The 21,662-nt window shown below is 37.0% G+C and overlaps 1 protein-coding gene across 7 annotated transcripts in view; it reads left to right on the top strand.

Annotated features, from left to right (window-relative positions):
• Positions 1-21,662, top strand: part of LCOR (ligand dependent nuclear receptor corepressor) — a 144,484-nt gene that overhangs the window by 104,386 nt on the left and 18,436 nt on the right. The window contains exon 8 of one of the 7 annotated variants that reach the window (XM_004749583.3): positions 733-10,297. The exons of 5 other annotated variants lie outside the window; for them this stretch is intronic. In XM_004749583.3, coding sequence (XP_004749640.2) covers positions 733-1,702 — 970 coding nt within the window. In that variant the 3' untranslated portion in view covers positions 1,703-10,297. Of the gene's footprint in view, positions 1-732; positions 10,298-21,662 lie in introns of those variants that run through there. One more of the 7 variants, XM_045068589.1, reaches the window with a different exon arrangement.

The following is a 21,662-nucleotide window of genomic DNA, read 5'->3' as shown; positions in this document are numbered from 1 at the left end:
AAAATTAGTGGTACTCGTGTCTGCAACTAACAGTGTTTTAAAATGAAGAAGTGTGGTAAGTTATAATGCGATAGGTATTTTGATTTGTTTTGGTTTGGGTCCCCCCCCTCCTTGGGGCTGGTAGCCATATTTTTTTTTCCCAAGCAAAATAAGCAATGTTATTTGAACATGTTTGGTTTTTGATAATGAACATCAACTTGTTTGTGGGATAAATGAGCAGTTATCTATGGGTTCCACCACTGTAAATGGTTCCAGTTTTATAGCTGGTTGTCATGAATGTTGAATATGTTGCATTAAAATAAATAATTTGGCTTACTCTTTTATTACTGTACTTGTTTAGTGGTAACGTCACATTGGTAACACAATTCTGTGTAGATCTTTGGAGACTTGATGATTACTTTGTAATTAATAATTAAGGTGCTATTTTCAGACAGTTGCGCGAAACTTTTTCTCCGAAAATTTGTGAACCCAACCAGAGACCAGCTGACAGGTTTAATTTTTCTTTGCCCAAAAAGCTCCTGGTTTTTTTTCTTTTTTCCTTTTTCTTTTTTTGTGAACAAGTTCTAAAACTAACTGCCGAGACAATTTTTTTTTTAATTTTAGAGAAAAATAAATAAATAACACAAAGTGATGTTACCCAAGCAAGGCCTTCTAATAAAGGAGTGGTCCCCTCACCCATCCCTCCCTACCTGTGCAAGTCCTGCTCACATCAGTTTCCTTCCATCCAATTAGGCGACCTGGGAGACCCAGCCAGTACCGCCCAGACGGACTTCGGAGTGGTGATGGGGTACCTCCAAGAAGCTTACAGGATGGAACCAGGGAAGGTTTTGGACACTCCACATCACTCAAAGTTCCATTGGCTCGATCCCTGCAGATTAGTGAAGAACTACTGAGCAGAAACCAATTGTCCACAGCTGCCAGCCTTGGGCCATCTGGATTACAGAATCATGGACAACACTTAATATTATCCAGGGAAGCCTCTTGGGCAAAACCACATTATGAGTTCAACCTCAGCCGTATGAAGTTCAGGGGAAATGGTGCACTCAGCAACATCAGTGACCTTCCTTTTCTTGCAGAAAACTCTGCCTTTCCAAAAATGGCACTTCAAGCAAAACAAGATGGAAAAAAGGATGCGAGCCATGCATCACCTGTAGATTTAAAGATACCACAAGTTCGAGGAATGGATCTTTCTTGGGAGTCTCGCACTGGTGATCAGTACAGCTATAGCTCTTTGGTAATGGGTTCACAAACGGAGAGCGCGCTTAGTAAAAAGTTAAGGGCTATTCTTCCAAAACAAAATAGAAAAAGCATGTTAGATGCTGGACCCGATTCTTGGGGCTCAGATGCTGAGCAGTCTACCTCTGGACAGCCATATCCCACATCGGATCAAGAAGGAGACCCTGGCTCCAAGCAGCCTCGGAAGAAAAGAGGGCGTTACAGACAGTACAACAGTGAGATACTGGAGGAAGCAATCTCAGTGGTTATGAGTGGAAAAATGAGTGTTTCCAAAGCTCAGAGTATTTATGGGATTCCCCACAGTACACTGGAGTACAAAGTAAAGGAGAGGCTGGGCACTTTGAAAAACCCTCCAAAGAAAAAGATGAAATTAATGAGGTCGGAGGGGCCAGATGTTTCTGTAAAGATTGAATTAGATCCCCAGGGAGAGGCAGCACAAAGTGCAAATGAATCAAAAAATGAGTAGGAATACTGTAGAGTGCCAATTACTGTACAAACTGGGTGAGCACTACTGCATTGTTCAGCTATCATTGCTTACACCTAACTTCATTCACTGTGACACTTGTTTCTTTGCAGAATTTGCATTGACTTGTGTATACAGAGGTGAAAGGTGCATTCTGAATGTTGCGTATTTTAAAATTTTCATGTGCAGTATGGCTCGGGATATTGTTTGGCCTTTTTGCATGTTTCTCTACAAAAGAGAATTGAGTTACCTCACAGAGAACAGATACATGGAAGTGGACTCCTTGCCTGTAGAGCCTGCATGCTTTTCTTTTTTTAAGTTATATTTGCCTTTATTTTAAAAAAAAAAAGAAAAGGAAAAAAGCCCCCTTTTAGAAACCACCTCTGTCATACTGGGAGCTTTATCATTACAAATTGGAAAGCCATCTTATAAAATCATTCATGTTACTCTTCTACGTTTCACCTAATTGAAGGATTAAACTAAAGAAAAAAGTCCTAGGAGCAATGAACCTTTGAATTAAAAAAAATCTGGTTATTCAGTGATACGTAATTATTTAGGTCAATTTACATTTTATTATTTTCTTCTATTAAATTTACTTAACAAACCAGCAATCTGTTTAGTGCTCACCCAGTAGGAGAGGAGGTGGAAAATGTGCACACACTACCTTCAGAAATGCTTCGGTTAATTACTTTGTAACACTACCTTTGCTGTAATTTTATTTGGTATTTTCTAAGGGTAGAATTTGGTCTCACCAACAAGTGAGGATATAGCCTTATCTCATGGAGGACGAGCTCCGTTCTTACTCAGGAGCAGTCAGGGTACATTACATAAAACAATAGAGGATGCCTCATTTTAACAAACTAAGTTTCTTTGTATTCTTAAAACCTTTTACAGATTTGATCATGTACTAACAACTGGATATCATGCAGCAACTAGTTTAAAATGTCAAGAATCTTTTTATTGGGAAAAGGGAGAAGTAAGGAAAGAAGTGTGTTTAAGTAATTATAATATTGCAAAAATGGTATCTAGATTTTTACAGCCTCAGTAGTCTGCCCAAATATCCACACGAATGAAGGATACATGTTTGTGGTGAGAGAAAAAAAGAACCCCAAGGTAACCTAATATGATTTAGGTTGCATTTCATATCTAATGATAGTTCAATCAGCAATTGAGCTCAGTAGAATTTCTTTTTTAATTAATCCAGATACTAGATCAGGGGGGAAGTGTTGTTTTTTAGTTTTTATTTAATTTGTTGCTTTCAACATTTCCCTCCCTCCCTTCCTTCCTTTTTGGCATCCTATATTCTATCCCCTTCTTAACTTTTTCTGATATTTAGGTGATTTTTATGGTTGTTTAGCACACAGTTCAGGACTTTCCAGATCATGTTTATATAAGCACTCCTTGAAAAGCATCTAAACTTTTTTTGAGATGGGCTTTTCAAATATAGTAATCAAATTCAGAATATTTATTTCCTACAATTTTTTGCCAGATAAAGCCCATGAAATTTAATTTTGCCTTGTGACCAAATTAAAATTACTTTTGGTACAAAAACAAAATCCACATCACATATACCCTATCTAATGTGCTGAGAAAGGTGGTCAGGCCCTTCTAAATGCTTAACCAAAATCAAACAAAAAGTCATTGGAGTTTTTGTGTAAAATAAAATAAGACTTGGAGTATTAAATTGAGGCTGATGATTTCAGATAGATACTAAGAGTTTGAAGAGAAGTAGGTCCAGATATTCCCAAGGCATAAATTCTTGCCTAGCAACTTTGGAGCAGTTAATTAGGTTAAGGATAGTTTTCCCTCCGCAGCCTATGTTTTCAAAGGTTAGGCACACCATTGCTGTTATTGAAATACATGCACTGCTCATTCTTGACATAGCCTGGGCTTGGGTTCCTCTTTTGGTTTGGTTATTTTGTGTAGCAGTTTAATCTGTGGATGACTGAGCCTGTTTTCTCTTAGCTTTCTAGTCTCAACAGAAAATGCAGCTTAGGTTCAGAGCAGTATATGACTCTGCAATATTTTCTAGCCTAGCTAGAAGTTGCAATAAAAATATTTTATGAAATAAATGGTTTTCATCTGCAGTTGAAGGAAGTTGTAGAAAGTTTGCTGAAAGCAAAGGGCTAAGCTTGTGAAGGAATGCCTCCTTTGTTCCACACTCAGTAATTTGACACACACAATTAATTGCAAACATGGTATCTTTTTGCCTGATGTTTGGGGTATTTGGTAGCCCAAATTGCTGCAGAAAGGTCCTTTGAGCAATTAATTTGTGCTTGCTTTTATCCCCTCTCAGAAAGGCATCATTAAAGGCCCATTTAAAAATCTGGCCCTAAAAGTTCAACTTTTGTAGTTTTACTGTTCAGAGAGGTTAAATCCTGTGTGGTAGTCTCTAAAGTGATGTATGAGTTGAGTTAATGTAAATTTTGTCATTGTAGTGTACATGGAGTGATCATTTTACTAACATAAATATTTTCTATGTGTGTTTCAGTGGATGACAATCGAGCAGCAGAAGAATGGTGTGCCTACCCTTTAATGCTGCAGTTTAAATAAGAGAACTTGTATTGTGTCATTTCAGATTGTAGGCTGAGACTTGTAAATAGTGAAAATTTGAGTACTTCTATTATTTGTTTTGGTTAGAAAGTGAATTTAAAAACAAACCAAACTCTAAACTTTCTCAGATTAAAAGTCCTGAGACCTGAAGATTGTAATATTCATGTCTGTGAAGCTTTTAAACATTACACTTGAGATCAGTCATGACTTGATATTCAGGTAAATTTTCTTTTCCAAGAAGCTTTTGAATAAGCATATTTCCTCCAAAGGTCGGTCGGTCTCTCTTTTTTTTTTTTTTTATTTCTTTTTTGAGTGTAGATTATTTTAAAGCACTAATTGCATTACATTGGTAACTGCAATATAAAATAGCCATTATTGTTTTGTGAAGCATGGTTGAAATTAGATAGTGGTCCCTTTTAAATTTCATGAGCCTCTCAGAAAAAAAAAAAAAAAAAAACTTAAAAAAAAAAAACAGAAAGCTGCTGAATATTTCAAAAGATATATATTTTACCTTATTGTAGGTTTTGTAAAGTTAGTTGGTAATATTCAGGTGCACTTTTAATGTTAAATTTTGTGTTCAGAATTCCATTATACCATGTATTTCTTGGAGGTGGCTCATCACATGGCTGGCTGGCAGTCTTGGTGCCACAGTGATCTTTCAATATTTGATTTTTCTCTTGATTTGCCACTGTTCTGTATTGGCACTTTCAGTGTAGATATTCTAGTTTGGGGACATCCTCATCAATGTGTAATAGAGATTGGTCTATTCGCATGCTTAATTTCTGCTAATCAGAGTTTTGCATGGCCCAAACAACAGTTGACCATTTTTATGGTATTGGAAGGTATAGTTCACAGCTGTCTTTGTCACAAAAGCCTTTTCTCCTCTCATTTTCCAGTAGGCAGATGATGACATTACTCACACTAATGTTAGGAGATAATGTGTTGAAAATCAGTTCTTGCGGGTTTGTTTGTTTGTTTGTTTGTTTTTAAATGAGAGAACATGGATAGTATAGAGTAGATATGGCACTGTAAAGTCAAAAATACTTAATGATCCTGTGGAAGGATATCTGGTTGGTATTTTTATTGTTAGCTTTCTTATTTTTCAGAGAGTTGGGTCATGAAACTTGACAGTAATGTAATGTACTATATTACTAAGTTCAGTAGGCTTTCAAGTGACTCTGAACTATGTGATGAGCTATACACTTTTTTCTGCTCCCCAAATACCATGAAGGACAAGGTCTCTCTTTCAAGAAACATAATTTATATTTGTGTATAATACTTTTTAATACTAAGTTTGTTGTTACTCTGAAGTTTAGGTGTTGCTTGATAAACCTTTGCTGCAGCAGATCATGAATATGAGTAAGGCTTTGTGTGATAATAGGGGTCCTTATGTGAAGTTAATTACTGTTCAGTTCTGGTGAGCAAGCTCAACAAGTGTGAAGTGTGTATTAGCTTTATGTGGTACACTTTTACTTTACAATATTGAAGTGCTTTTAGAACTCTGGTTATCTTATAAACCATTACCTCATCCAATTGGCATTTTCATTCCCCAACATTTTACCTGAGCTATATATATGAGCTATATGGGATCAGATAGTAAAACAATAAGGCACAATGAGACGTTTAGTTCCCAATTTTCTGGAGAGAACTCTAAATTAGACTAAAAATTACTACCTGCAAAGGCCCATATCATAACTACCTTTTGTCATTAGGCAGTACTTAGCAACCTTTGAGCTGCTAGTGAGCTGTGTGTTCTCCCCCTGCCCAAGTAAGCACATGGTGCAAGGCCTGGTTCTAAGCCTTTGTGATTCTCTTACACAATAGTGAAGAGTAATAGTGAAGCTTGGATTCATTTAGTTATTTTTACAAAACAAATTAATGAGTCAGCCCAGTGTCAGAACCTGAAACTATTTTGAGTAGTTATGGAGGATAAATGACTGGTGGGTGTCATTTTCTTTAACAGCTATTGTCCCTGTAGATTTAATTTTGAAACCATGTATTTTTTCTTTTGTAATTATTCTTTCTTTAAATGCTAGAGGTGGTTTTGTATGAGCCATCCTTTTCTATATATTCAGGTTGCTGTCATTGGTGGTAGAATATGACAATAGACTGAATTGCTCCACTTAATCTTTTATGGAAGACATTGAAAGTTATAGGTTAAATTTTGACCTTCATTGAAGATAACAAAAATTGTTTTCCTTGTTACCTTTACATTGTAATTAGGTCTTCATTAATACTGTGGTCGGGCCAGAGTTATTAGAAACTTAATGGCTTTAGCCAAATGGTCCATTTAGGAGACTATTAAAGCTATATAGGGGCTTAAAAAATTGATTGCTTGCCAACTCTGCTGAAAAGGAAAGACGTATAATTCTGGTACAAAGAATGCACACCTCCAAAATCATCCTAGTTTTTTGTTTGTTTGTTTTTGTTTTTGATTTATTCTGTCCTGGAGACTTACAGGATTTGTGAACATGGTGACTGAAGGGAAAATAGAGGAAATTCTCTGCTTGTCCTCTCTCTTGTTCCCAGATAAACTCACAGTTGCCTTTTGAAAAAGCAGACATTAGCCCTGTAGCTGTGTGCCCTAAATGTTATGAAGGAGAATTGGGGGGGGGGGGTTGGTAAGGAATAGGAGGGGAAAAGTATGTAGACTTGAGAAGAGGCTAAAGATTCTGTACTACGATACTAACATTGAGTCACAGGATAGATAATGTGGTGAAGTTGGGCCACCTTCATTTTGATAGAAAAATCTTTTAGATAGTTTGAAAATGAGAATCAAGGCTAATTAATGTTGATTTGACAATAAAACATGAGTTAATGAGTTAATTCTGCAACTATTTGGGGGGTAATTTTAAGGTTTCCAGTTCATTTAGAGCTGTATTGATAAACACTAAAAAACAAGCACTTTTAGTTAATCATCGATTTATTGGATGTAGCAAATATTATAATCATAATATTTAATCCTTATAGTTTGACTTTGGAAATGAACTATTTACCCCATCTTGAACTGTCTTTGAACAGACTCAAGGTGATCTTTTCAACACTGGAAATGACCCTACACACATACCAAAAAAATCTAAAGCAGTAAGACGTATTTGAAGATCCATACCTCTTAGACTTTTTAGATTTGTCTTGGGAAAGAATATATGAACCTCTAACCAGTATTAGTGCAGTCTTGGGTTCCTTGTTCTGCATAATTGCACCCTTTCTCAGGTATGTCCTGAAAACATAAATTTTAAAATAATCTCTTTAGAGATTAGATTCTCAGTGGATAGTGTGTAAGGGGACTGGGGGAGGGGGGTGGGGGGTTGGCCACAGGACACTGACACAGTAGAGCAGGGATTTTTAACATTCAATAGCCAAATAGAATTTCAATCTAGAATATTTTTACCCCCTCAGAGTAAGTGAAAAAAAACACCTGTTATTTGGTAAATACCCGGTGCTACACTCCTAAAAGTCTTTTCTTTCATCCAGGTAACTTTTTTTTTCCTGCTTGGTGGAAGGGTATATAGTAAACTTTACTGTCACTAGGAAAGCACTTGTCCGAAATGTTTAAAGTACTAGAAAAGGGATAATTCAGCACTTTTTCTGTTACAACACTAAAGTCTTAATTTATCTTCAGAGTCTTAGGTACTGTAAGTTTAGCACGATTATTTAAAAATATAAAACATAACTACATTACACGGGGTCAGATCACATTTATATAAATAATTCTTATCTTATTAAAAAAAAAAAGACAACTTTCTGTACCTTTCAAGCAATTCCAAATGATTGCCTCATGTTTCCCATTTCATTAAGCATTTCAGGCTTAAGAATTTGGAATTTGAGAGGAGGTGAGGGGAAAATTCCCCAACATGAAAAATTGTGTCAGAACATTTTAGAAAAATAAATCACTAGGAAAATGGGTAGGGATTCTCTCTCCCTTTAAGTCTTCAGGGAATGAGCAGTATTTAGAATCTTTGGCTGAAATTCAAGCCTTTTTACTGTGTAAATTTTTAATATTAATTCACTGACATGCTTTTTACATCAGAGGACTGAAAATGGATCTTAATGTTTTTAAGTTGTGGAAGGGTATATTTCTAAAATGAGGGGGGGATAATTAACTAGGTTAGTATACCAGCATTAGTAAGTTTAAGGAATTTTAGTATGTAATAGCAAAGTGTTTGATTAAAAGTCTAATCCTATATTGCTAGTCGAAATTAGTTACATTCTGATAATAGGAAAGATAATAGTCATTGGATATTGATATGCTGTGCTGTCGGAAAACCAGGCTAAGATAGAAACCTTTATCTGACTCCCACATGTTGCTTGTGCTGATGGGATGTATACTTTACAGCAGCTTATTGCTGCTTTGAGACAAAATGTATAAAATATACATTTGGAGTGTTTGCATATAATTCTTTATAACCTCCTCTTTAAACTGTCAGACATTGGTATTTTATCAGTCCACACTGTTAAATAAAACTAATGTTCTTAGGAATCCAGCTTGTACACACTGTTTAAAAACCCTCAGGGACAGTTTACACACTATTCTCACTCAATTCAGGTACTTTGATGCTATTCTTAAACCTAACAGTGACTTGTATTTTTCTGTTTTGCTTTTATTTCGACGTGCTGGTAGCACATCCTTGATGAATGTCAACTTAAAAACTCAGTTCAGGTATCCAGGTATAACTCAGCCAAACAGATTTTAAAGCTGCATATAACTCTCCAGCACACGGTGCCTCACACTCTTATAGTGGCATTCTATATATTCAGTTATTACTACTGAGCAGATAATGTGGGGGTTCCTGTTAACAGTGTATTTAAGAAACAAAATGTGCATAAGCGTATAACCAGCACACGTATAACACACACACACACACACACACACACACAGAAATATGTTTTTAAATGCCACTAATAGCCAGCACAATTAAATGACATTCCTTGCTGCTTCTGTAAACTGTAACAGATGCGGTTACTCCTCGATGTGGCTCTTGCTTCTTCACCACACTACTACTAAATTCAAGCACTGGTCCTTGGGTGTCTGACCTCTACATTCTAGTTTATGCAATGTCTTTAGAAAATTCTGTGCACTGGCCACTGTGATGGAACCATTGGGCCAGTAGTGCTCTGAGTTTATTAGTAGTGATTCTGCCAAAGTTGGTGTTGTAACATGAGTATGTAAATGTCAAAAAATTAGCAGAGGTCTAGGTCTGCATATCAGCAGACAATTTTGTCAGTATGTTTTGTAGCCTTGAAGTCCTCGGTGACAAGTTTTTAATGATGTGAAGTTCTAATTTCAGTGTTTTAGCCTTTGCATCTTTACTGTTAAGACTTGTCTCCTAGAGGTCTTTTTTCTTTAATGACTCCATTTGTTTTCTACAGTACTATCTGTGGTTAACAAAATAGATTATTCCTCTGCTTTAATATTTGATATCTTACATCTAAAAGGAACTCTCCATATATAAAACCCATAGCCTTTGAAGATAATGGAAAATGGCATCTTTCAGATTTCTAGAAGTTCAAGTGTCATGCGACAAAACAGGAACCCCCTTTACTCTTATGGACCTCATTTCAATATACTGTTTACAGTTTGACGGAATTGTATAATTTAATATTTCTCTTGTACTGTAGTTTATATTTATTTACAGATTTTTTTTGTACTGTGTGATTTGAACTTTTTGTTTCTTGCTATGATCAATGTTTATGTAGTAGAGCACTTATGATCACAAATTAAGTTTTTTGGTTTGATTGCACTACATTAAATTTTTTAATGCAGTTCTGATTTTTGACTGGACTAAAATAAGCTGTGTCTTAATGTATGTGATGAGTACTTAAAACTTTAATCCATGTGGTCCCCTTTTTTTTGCATTGTATGTCAGAAGCGCTAGTTCTTTCGTGCATGTGTAAGATTTAATGGTTCCATTGTATTATTTGACCATGACATTTTGGAGAAACATTCCCAGCTGTAATGTTGTGTATGGTAGTTCTCACTGGATGCTAGACTTTTCAAAACCACTATTCTTCTAATAAATTTTGTTGTGAAAAGCTGTTTTAAAAGCTTGGTTTCTACTTCTTAAGATTTCAGTGCATTTTTTAAAAATCCACAGAAGGGGTGAGATTTCTGGGTGTATTGTAAATGTATGTGGTAATCGACATTGGTAATTTTTTAATGGTGAAGTCTCTCCAGATGACCTCTTAGATAACTAGAAGTTGCTGTTTTCAAATTGTGCTTCAGTATTTGGGTGCCACACTGCCTTATAACCCTGTGCCTTTACTAATTTGGTGCTCTCTACCTCGGTTTTCCTTGTTTGGATTATCCTCTTTAAAAAGTTTTTTTTAGCTAGACAAGATATGTATTGATATTTTCGTAATACCTGTTTGCTGGGCTTATGTAATTATTTTCTGAAAAATCATAATTTCCACAGAGTAAAACTTTAAGCTTAGTTGCTTGCTAAAATAATGACTTACTGAGTTTTGTTTGCTCTTTTCTTGAAGCACAGATATGAAAGCAACACTGTCAAGTAGTTGAGGTTATTATAGTTGTTCTGATTCTTGGGAAGGTACTGGCATTTTCTTTTACCTGGACAAATAAAGAGCAGCCTATATGTTGCTCAATTGTGGTTTTTAGAAACTAGGTATATAAAGAAGTTTTGGATTATAAAGTGATTCCTGTTGAAAAGTGGTAAGGGGAATAGCTGAATTACGGTGATAAAGATTAGAAATGGTTTAGCAAAGTATTAGAGGAAGCTTTTTCAAACTTTTGATGTATGTAATTAATTGATAGATGTGTAATTAGTGTTCATTGAAGTGATTTCTGATCATTTCTAATGGCATTTTATATTAAAAAGTGAGGCTGTTGTTGGTAGTTGCTCCAGATTATCTTTTAGTTAGTATTTTTGTCTCATTTCTTTGGCTATCTATTTATGCCTTTGGTTCAGTGTTTATAATTTTGGAAATTTTGTTGGTACTGTAGGCTTGTTAATTGGCTTCCTTTGTTCCCCCTTATTCAGTCATGCCATGTGTTCATAGAACATTTTTCTGGAAACCTAATTATTGCTACTTTGTAAATTTCAAAGCTATAATTACTTGTTCTTGCCATTAATCCATTCTAAACTGGTGGCCGGATTAATATAGTAGGTTTATAATTTGGCATCTCATAAATGATTCATTTTAATGGTCCGTTTTTGAATTGATACTTATTTTCCAGTTATTATAACTTTAAAAAGGACTTACTCCTGCTAATCCAGAATTTTCTTCTCTGATTTTGTTGATACTTTGGAATTAATCCAAAGACTTTCTGTGTTAACAAGGTGTCAAAGTCAGGGAAATTGCATAAGGGAAATGGAGTGAGAAAATGGAAAATGGGTTAGCTTTCTGCCATTTCTCGAGTTGTATAGTTCTTGGAGTTTCCTCAAGAACTGCCCCTTTCTCTCACCATTCACTTGTATTGAAATGTAAAAACATACCTACATCATTTGGTGGTAGATTTTGTTGCTGAAAAGAGTGCAAAATCTTTTTTTCTTAATAGAATTTACTAAGTAGTGCGGTAGATAATGAATGGTTCTTGTATTCTGAGTGTACACGTCATCATCTGCTTCTACTGGTAAGCATTTAGCACAGGATTTTATTAATCCTATTCAATTTACAAGTTATTGGACTTTTTGCTGTTTTTGGAGGAAATGATGTATCAAGCTAGAAATGTACCAAGCTGTATTTACAATTGAAGTAGAAAGGCTTTTTTCAGACATTAGTGGAAAAGAAGTGTTCTAGAAGAATAGTTAATAGTTCAAGTCATGATTTGGTTGGAGTGCAGCTTGGAAGGAATGAATCTGGGAAGTCAGCAAAAATATATATAAAACTCAAAAGGATTAAGTCTTGAATCTGAAGCTTTTTTTATAGGCATGTAAAAACACTATTGTTTATTGACTAGTAGTTTCAAGATGTTAATTATACTCTTGGCCAGCCTTATTTAATCAGCAGTGTGGAGCCATAAGGGATTATTTGGTACTTTAAAATTCTGTCAAGTTGATTTTCTAGCTAGATCACTCATGTTTTCATCTGGAAAATCATAGTAGCAGCCTGAATGCCATTTAGGCCTCATTTCACCCCTGAGTCTATTAAATGCAATCTCCTATTAAATGTGAAACAAATACACTATAACTGTATCTGTTCTAACATTGGGAAATAAAGTAGGAAGCCTTTATTGAATAATAAGGTATAAACCTTAGGTCTCCCCTTTGCATTGTAGCATTTTCTAAAGGAAAAACAAATAGATTTGGGTCTCATTTTTTAGTTGGCTTTTATATAAAACAAGTCTGCTTTTTAAAGTTTTTATTATGAACTGTATGAATGTGATGATACTTCTCTAAAAATTATAAGGTATGTTAATTTTAAAGTATGTTATTTATAATGTCTATTTCAGTTGTGTGCAGGCTAGTTCTGTCTTTAATGTTGGAGCAACAAAGAGTCTTGGGTGGATCACTGGATGGAATGAGTCTCAGTTAAGAATGCAGATGCCTGGGTGGCTTAGTGGGTTAAAGCCTCTGCCTTTGGCTCAGGTCATGATCCCGGGATCCTGGGATCGAGCCCTGTGTAGGGCTCTCTGCTCAGCAGGAAGCCTGCTTCCCTTCCTCTCTCCCCTCCTCTCTCTCTGCCTGCCTCTCTGCCTACATGTGATCTCTGTCAAATCAATAAATAAATAATCTTAAAAAAAAAAAAAAGAATGCAGATGCCTGGGTCCTATATCAGATCCACTGAATCAGTTTATAAGCGTGAGGCCTGTACATGCTGTATATTTTCAAAATGTAACAGGAGGTTTTTTGTTTTGTTTTGTTTTTCTTTTTTCTTTTCATATTTTTAAAGTTTATTCAGTAGATCTTTTTCTAGTTGTAGCAGAGACGTAAAATTTACCATCTCAACCATTTTTAAGTATCCAGTTCAGTAATGTTAGGTATATTCACATTGTTTTAACCACAGGAACTTCTGATTAGCTCCCCCTTATTGATTAAATACTGTCCCATTCTAATCTTTCATTTTTTAATATGAAAAACATGGAATGTGAGGAGTTTAAGGGACTCCTGACATCGTATGAGTTTTCCTTTAATACTCATGATTCCAAGCCATTATACTTACCTCTGTACCACTTTGGCACTCATGATTCAAACTTAGAATGAGAGGTTTAATATAATAATTTTCTTTTATGTTCACTTATAACTTCATTAAATCTATCTTATGAAATTACCAGTTAAGAAATTATATTAGAAGCTTATAAACTTTATTGTTAAATAGAAGTTGGAGTTGTTGTAGAGGAAATGAATCTTGAAGAGTAGGTAAGGCATAGAGAGGAGAGGAGAGACTATCCCAGGTTTAAGAGACAGAATTTGGGGGCACCTGGGTGGCTGAGTGGGTTAAGTCTCTGCCTTCAGCTCAGGTCATGATCCCAGGGTCCTGGGATCGAGCCCTGCATTGGGCTCTCTGCTCAGTGGGGAGCCTGCTTCCCCCTCTCTCTCTGCCTGCCTCTCTGCCGACTTGTGATCGCTCCCTGTCAAATAAATAAATAATATTTTAAAAAATAAAAATAAAGACGTAAAAAAAAAAAAGAGAATTTGATGGGTCTCGTTTAAAATCCCAGCCCTTCTGGGGCGCCTGGGTGGCTCAGTAGGTTAAAGCCTCTGCCTTTGGCTCAGGTCATGATCTCAGCGTCCTGGGCTCGAGCCCCTAGTCGGGCTCTCAGCTCAGCAGGGAGCCTGCTTCCTTCTCTCTCTGCCTGCCACTCAGCCTACTTGTGATCTCTGTCTGTCAAATAAACAAATAAATAACTCTTAAAAAAAAAAAAAAAACCAGCCCTTCTAATTTCTTTGTACGTGATCTTGAGCAAGTTATTGAAACTTTCTGAGCCTGGGTTTCTTACCTGTAAAAGGAAGCTTATACCCACCTGCCTCAGAGATTTGCTGTGAGGCTCAAATGAGATTCTATATGTAAAGATACTTAGTGCTGTGCTGGGCTCTTTGCAGATATTCAAAAAATGACAGGAGTGAAAGCATCTGGCAAGAGTTAATTTAGTGTGAGGTATAGGGAAGGTGAGAAAATCAGATTGAAAGTTGTAGAGGGAGTCATTTGTTTTGATTAGAACTTTGGAAGAGGCAGGTGAGTTTGTATTAGGGACACTGCAGAGACCTAAAAGCGTTGGAACTGTGATTAAAACCTGGAATGCTGCTTTTCTGCATTTCTTGGTCCTGTTCCACAGGTGTATTACCAAACTATTAGTCATTCTTTGTTTCTTTTCAAAGACTACACTAATAGTTGTTTAGAAAGTAGAAGATGTTTAAGATTAAAAATTACAAAGTTGGGTGGAATTCATCTGCATTTCTGTTGCACACTGGGTTTTTTGTATAGTCAAGGTTGAAGTTTTACGTGCTTTGAAGACTTCTCTTTTTACGTGGTGGTAGTTTGAATAACAAAATATAAGAGCCAAGTGTGAGAGTGGTCATGTGTGCATGCATGTGTTTAATCACCAGACCATTCGTTTTCCAGTGAAAGAATTTGGGGACTCTTCTGCCAGTGATTTAGTGATTTTAGCTATACTCTTATCGAGGTTCTGAGCATTTCAAACAGATCATAGCCAGCACAGTTTAGAGGTGTTCATTCCAGCATCTATTAAATCGACTAGAAACATTTTGCTAGGAGAACCTGGCAGTGTAGCATTAGCTAGATAAAGATGAATTAAGAAGAAAATAACCAGGATAGCAGATTCTTATGAGGTGCTAGGAATTGGTAAGTCTTTGTAGACCAGTTTTTCAAACTAGATCAACCAGTTGCAACCCTTAGTTGTAAACTGCTTAGTGGGGCCTAACCAACATTTAAAAAGAAAAGAGAAAAAGCACATAGCATGTAATAAGGATAAATACTGTTTCATTGAAATGTGTGTGTCATCATAGATAATGCAAACTGAGATGTGTACTTTGTCACTTTGTAAAAGATATTTCTTGTTCTGGTTTGCAGTCAAAGCTCTAATGTAAACCATACCTTTTCATCCCAGTTATTCTGGTACCTTGGAGAGCATGCTAGCAACCTCCTATGTGCCTTCAGTTAAGAACCTACACCTTTTACTGTCTGATCTTCAAAACTCCCTTCTTCCTTTCCCTGCCTCATTGATTTGAATTCATGTTCATTGGAAGATTATTCTTTTTTCCTATGTTGTTATATGTTCCCTTGAAAAATGTCTTAGGGAAATTATTTTCACTACATAGTAATTTATTTGGTTAGATTATTTATTGCTTACTTACACCTGAAATTATCTGAGTCCCATGTGTTAGGCAGTGAAGCTGTTGAATTAAAAAGGACAAAGTCCCGTCCTGTACCTAGAGAAGGTTCAGAAACTAGTGGCGAAGATAGCCTTGTCAGCCATAATGCTACAACGCCACATAAGTGCTATTTAATAAAAGGTAGAAACAAACCATGGGAGTAGAGTAAGAAATTCTGACACAGCCCCCAGGGAGAAGGTGCTAAGGAGGATGGAGTATGAGCAGTGGGAAGTTGACAGGTTTTATGGGTTTTATGCACACACACACACACACACACACACACACACACACCCAAAAAAGGTAAAATCGGGTACACGGGTGGCTCAGTCAATTAAGTGCCTGACTCTTGATCTAAGATCAGGTCTTGATCTGAGGGTCATGAGTAACAGACCCTGTTTTGGGCTCCACGCTGGGCATTGAGCCTACTTTATTTTTTACTTTTTAAAAAGGTTTTTATTTATTTGACAGAGAGATGGCAAGTAGGCAGAGAGGCAGGCAGAGAGAGGAAGAAGCAGGCTCTAAGCTGAAAGCAGAGGCTTTAGCCCACTGAGCCCAGGCACCCCCGGAGCCTACTTTAAAAAAAAGAAAAACAAGTTAAGATCGCATTTGGACTTTAAGAAGATGGCAGTTGGGTAATGTGAAGCAAACTCTAAAATGAGGAGAAACTAGTGGCAGAGAGCTTAAAATACAGTATTCTCCAAGGAAAGTTGGGTCTGTTTAGTTGAGCTGGATAGTGATGGGAAGCAAGAGGAAACAGGGAAACTTAGGATAGGGAGTGAGGTAAAATACCTAAGTTGAGTATGTTGTGTGTGTGTGTACATTTAGTTACATTTTGTCTTCAGGTTCCTGAGCAAAGACTTGAATCTACAGATGATTCCTGAGCAAAGACTTGAATATACAGATGATTCTGCTTTAGTTCATCCCACTCCAGCACATCTCCCAACTTAGACTTGAGTTTCCAGAGAGGTGGAGTGGAGAATGATGTAAAGGACTTAATTCCAGGACTGGATCCCAGAATGGTAGATCCAAAAATGCTTTGCTTATCCCTGTACTTTAAATTTTTAAATATTTTACCTCCTCTAATATTCACCTCATGAATTAAGTGACATTAAATTAAGAATCCCTTTTTAAGGTTTTAAAGTGATCTAGTCTTCAAGTGATTACAGTTAATTAGGAATGCCTTCATGATTTACTATATGACAAAAGTAGAATTTTCCACTTTTAAGGCTTACACTGCAGATTTGTATGGTTTCGAGAGTGGAGATTAAGAACCTCAAGAGAACATGAGAAAAGTTAGGATCTAGAAGATCCCCTAACAATCACGAAACTTCAGGATACTATCAAATATTTATCTGCTGCTTATTATAATCTGCTAGTCTCCCACTTCCTTTCACCCAAAAAGATAGAGAGTATCTGTCAAAAACATACCACCCTGTTTCTGGAGAGGAAAAAACATTTTTGTTGCTGGGATCTGTCATGTGAGCTGTTAAGTGTCCTCTTGTTTGTTTCTGTGTCAGCCCCCCATGCCTCCTTTAAAGCCCCTTGTCCATACACACTGCCTTGCAAAGTGGTGGTATGGGTATTGAGTTGATGGTTGTTGTTACCACTCTTACTACAGAGGAAATACACCCCCTCCTAATGGAGTCTTGTCTGGGTGCCAGGGAAGCCATACACAGTTCTTGGCTTCTCCTGGGCCTTGACAAATGTTTCTTTCCCCTTGTCCAATGATGAGGGGATTTGAAAGAGCCCCACAATACAGTTTATTTCCTCTCATGTGGGGAATGAGCACCTGGTTTCTGCATAAGCAGTGGCATTTTTCTAGTCCCATCATTGTCCTGGTCATTTAAACTGGGAATGAAAGGGCAGTTTTCCCCCAAAAAGCAACGTAGATTTTAATCCTCTGACTAAAATCAAAAAGAGAAATAGGTCAGTCAGCTGGCTTGTCACGAGCTCTCATGTAATCCTGACCTCCTAAAATGTCAGTTAGGCTTTTACTATCTCTCTCCACTCTAGCTTTATAACTCAGGCCAGTGATAACACTTTTTTTTGTTTTCAGTTCAAAGTAGCCTGAGACAGAGGTCTGTCTGTCCTCTTATTCTGAAATTATTATATTATTTCCTAAAGTCTATTTTAAAAGTGTTTTCTAAGAATTCTTAAAGTACTCATTAGATGAGTAATTTAGGTTAATGCTCTCACCAAACCAGTATTTAGCAATATCAGTTAGGGATATTTCTTCCCTCACTTCCAGGAACTATCACTTTTTAATTTATGTCCTCCAGTCCAAAATCCTGTGTCTTTCATAGCCTTTGAACCTTCCCTCCTTTTATGTAAATTAACATCGAGAGTTCATGTATTTGATCTTAAATGCATAGTCTTTCCTGAGATGATAAAAACAAAAATCAATCTGGTAGAAAAAAAAAAACTATCAGCTATAAATGGTTTGGCAGAAACATCTGTGAACTCATTATATTCCTAGAAAGAAGACAAAGGCATTGGACTGTGGTGCTTATGACCCCTTGTTCTGACTTCTATTCACCAAGTAACCTTTTGATTATATTTTGGCTACCGGGGTACATTTGCCTATAGGGTGACAATATGTTAAATAAGAATTTCCTTTGTATTTATATTTTTATTGTAATTTAAGAAATTTGACAATTTGGTTAAGTTGAAAAGAAATAGGAGCTACAAGCCTTAAAAGGCTTCTATCCTCTTGAGATCTACTCTGAATAATAGACTTTTATCATAGGTATTAAGCCCAAGATACAGAAAGACTAGCATATTATGGCTTCATGCTCGGTAAGCAGCCCCTGATGCATTTCTCCTTTCCCCCAGTTTAGATTATTCATAGTTTTTGGAATCTTTGTTCTGCCCTGCTTCTAGTAAACTTGGCTAGGAACACAGTAGACTTAGAAAGCTCTTACTAAGGGATTGCATGTCTTGTTTTAGACCAGTAGTTCTTCACTATTTTTCTGCTTTGCACCTGAACAAGATGCTATCAGCAATCACCCAGGGTTTGAAAATACACACACACCCCTCCTCTCTGTTTTTCATTTCTAAGGGAATGATCATTCTCCTTAACCGCAGTTTTGAGAAGTGCTTTTTCTAAACCCAAATCCATTTAAATTCTATTTTGGATTTCAGCCACCTGCAAGTCAGGTATTAAACTGCCTGATTTTAAGAGGTCACTTTCTGTTCTGTGATCTTATGATCTTATTTCTCACATTTCTTTGTTACCTTTATCTACTGTACCCTTTTATGGTTTCTCCTAGTTCAGTTCTGTGGAAGGAAAACTTGGCCGTTTCGTAGTTTAGAAGTTCAACTAAACTATCTATGGCTTTTGGAAAATCACCATATTCCATACTGCCCACCTTCTCCACTCCACACACAGACGTACACACAGTGGGTGTTGTCGTAGTACTTGGAATATTCCTGTATCCAAGTATGTGACCCGCACATGTGAAACAGCCAGCCAAGGGTAGATACATTTCCCAGTGCAGAGCAAGGACTTGTCAGCTGACCTATCCACGCCCTTGAAAGACCAGAAAATAAGGAATTAGGGAACATAATTTCAGATTATTGTCTAGCAAAAAATACGCCTCTTCTTGCCTTGAGGGGAACTGATGATGCATTTTTATGTTTTCTTATATTTAAGTAGAAAAATCAAGCCAAATTAATCTACATCTCTTAACTATTTTGTCTGCTCTGTCAGGGGTTGTCTCGAGCTTTCTCTCCCTTTCCGTTTTCCCAGGACTGCCCTTCTCTGATGATCCAGACATCATGCAGTGTCTTCATTGATCTTTTGTATTTCGGTCATCATTGATGGTGCATTTGCCATCATGAGTTTTGTTGGAAGTTAGTAGATATTCGAGAGACTACCTAAAACCATCAATCCCAGAGTCTAGACTCTTAAAATTGTCCTTTCAACTCTCTGCCATCCCTCTTCTAATTTTATTTCTTTTAATTTATTTGATTATTTTTAAAATTTATTTTTATTTGTTTGACAGAGCATAGAAATGGGGAGCAGCAGAGGAAAGGGGAGAAGTAGGACCCTTGGATCATACCTGAGCTGAAGGCAGAAACTTAACTGACTGAGCTACCCAGGCGCCCCTCATTTTATTCTTTTACCCTAAGATAAGCATTGACAGTCCACCATTTACATTAACCATAGGAATGCTTTTCTTTGGGGACTTAAGTATTGCAGTATTGACCAAGTAGGCGAGTTCAGCTGTGTCTAACCTCTGATCTGGAAAAACATCATTGAGTAAATCATTATAGATAGGGTTGTGAAACAACACCTCACTCTTAAACTGTACCTTTCAGAGTTGTTATGAATATTATCTTATCCTTTGACCACACCCTTAAGACTTAGGCATTGAGCTGGGGATAGAAATACAGAGTCAAAGTCATGCAAGCGATTTCTCTCCAAGGAGACACTCAGAACTAATCCAGGCAGTTGGAAGTCAAGTTTCCCTCTCTTTATACACCCTACCTCCCGTTTCCCAGTCCCTGGGAGCTTACAGCTCTCTAGTGGTGAAGTATTTCTGATTGATAAATCATTTACTTAACTGTTACAGACTCCTGTTGTTAAGCAGGAAGAACATGAAATCAAATGAGCGATTTTGAAATCTGTGATGAATTATTGTTCTTATAAAGATCTTACCTGGTCAGGTGTGAGGGACATCCATCCTACCAGCTGTAGTCACTGAGGTACTACAGTGCTCCCCCTTCAGTCGAGTTGAGGGAATGGGCTGCAGGAAAGAAGCTGGACCCTCTCTTACTTACCTTCTTAGTGCCTGAGAGTGTTCTAAATCAGGGCAAATGCATATTTGGGCTCTTTCAAAGGCTTGAGACTATAGGAAAAAACGGAATAACTAGAAGCAAAGGTAAAGACTAACTGTTTAAAACCAGGCAGAAACTAGCCAGTTTTTTTAAAACTGCACCCCCTTTTAAAAAAAATGAAGGGGCGCCTGGGTGGCTCAGTGGGTTAAGCCCCTGCTTGGCTCAGGTCATGATCCCAGGGTCCTGGGATCGAGTCCCGCATCGGCTCTCTGCTCAGCAGGGGGCCTGCATCCCGCTCGCTCTCTGTCTGCCTCTCTGCCTACTTGTGGTCTCTCTCTCTCTCTGTCAAATAAATAAATAAAATCTTTTTAAAAAAATAAAAAAATAAATGAAAAAATTGTAATAGTATTAAATTTCAAGAAGTTGAGGTTAGCTTAAAATTAAACATTCAAATCATCTGAAATTAAAATTCATCTAAACCTAAGATCTTACTGAAAAATTTTTAGAGAAAAGGTAGGAAGCTTGACACGTTAGAGGCACAGTCAAAAGCGATTTTATTACTGTAGTTTAAAGTTAGCTATTAAAACAAGGCCATTTAATGACACTTGGACAAAGGTTAGTATTAATGTGAAGGTTTTCAGATCCAAGTGAAGCTACCGGTCCAGTTGCCTTCCAGAACATCTCAGATTCAGAATTTTAGATATACCTCAACTCTGTGTGTAAGAAAAGGAACTCATGAGACACATACCTATTGTAACAATCTCCAGCCCTCTGCTTCATTTCCTGTGTTCCTATCTCAGCAAATGAAGCTGCCCAGGAAGAAAACCCAGGAAGCATTCTTGATGCTTTTTCTCTCCCCTCATTTTTGCTCAGAAAAAACAGAAGAGCATGAAATGTGATCCCTGCCTGTTCCTTACATCTCAAGTAGCTCAGGTAGCTTACATTTGCTTGGAAAGCTAAGACAAAGACAAGTCAGTAAAAGAGACAAGATACAAGATGTATAGAATAAATATACATGATTCCTTATGATTGCCAATGTAGTTTGCAAACCCCTATGGCTTAGGATTTCAGGAAAAGGTGCAGTCACTCCAGGTGGAGTTTGTTTTGAGGTGGCCCAGGAACTAACTGATGAAGAGCTCCCTACTTCTTGCTCTGATGACCTGTGGTTCACCAGTATGTTCTCCCTGATCCTTTTTGCCAGGAAAACGCACCTACAGATGACCCTTTGTTAATGTCTCTTTTATGCAAGGTTGCCATTTACAGTTTTAATCTTCTTGCCTCCTGGACTCCCTCTCTGATGCTGTTTTTCAGCACCCGAATGCTATACTGCTGTTCTAGGT

Source organism: Mustela putorius, unplaced genomic scaffold (genome assembly GCF_011764305.1).
Source record: "Mustela putorius furo isolate JIRA1106 unplaced genomic scaffold, ASM1176430v1.1 tig00003909_pilon_pilon_pilon, whole genome shotgun sequence".
NCBI classification, from domain to species: Eukaryota; Metazoa; Chordata; class Mammalia; order Carnivora; family Mustelidae; genus Mustela; species Mustela putorius.
This window is presented reverse-complemented; position numbering and strand designations above follow the sequence as displayed.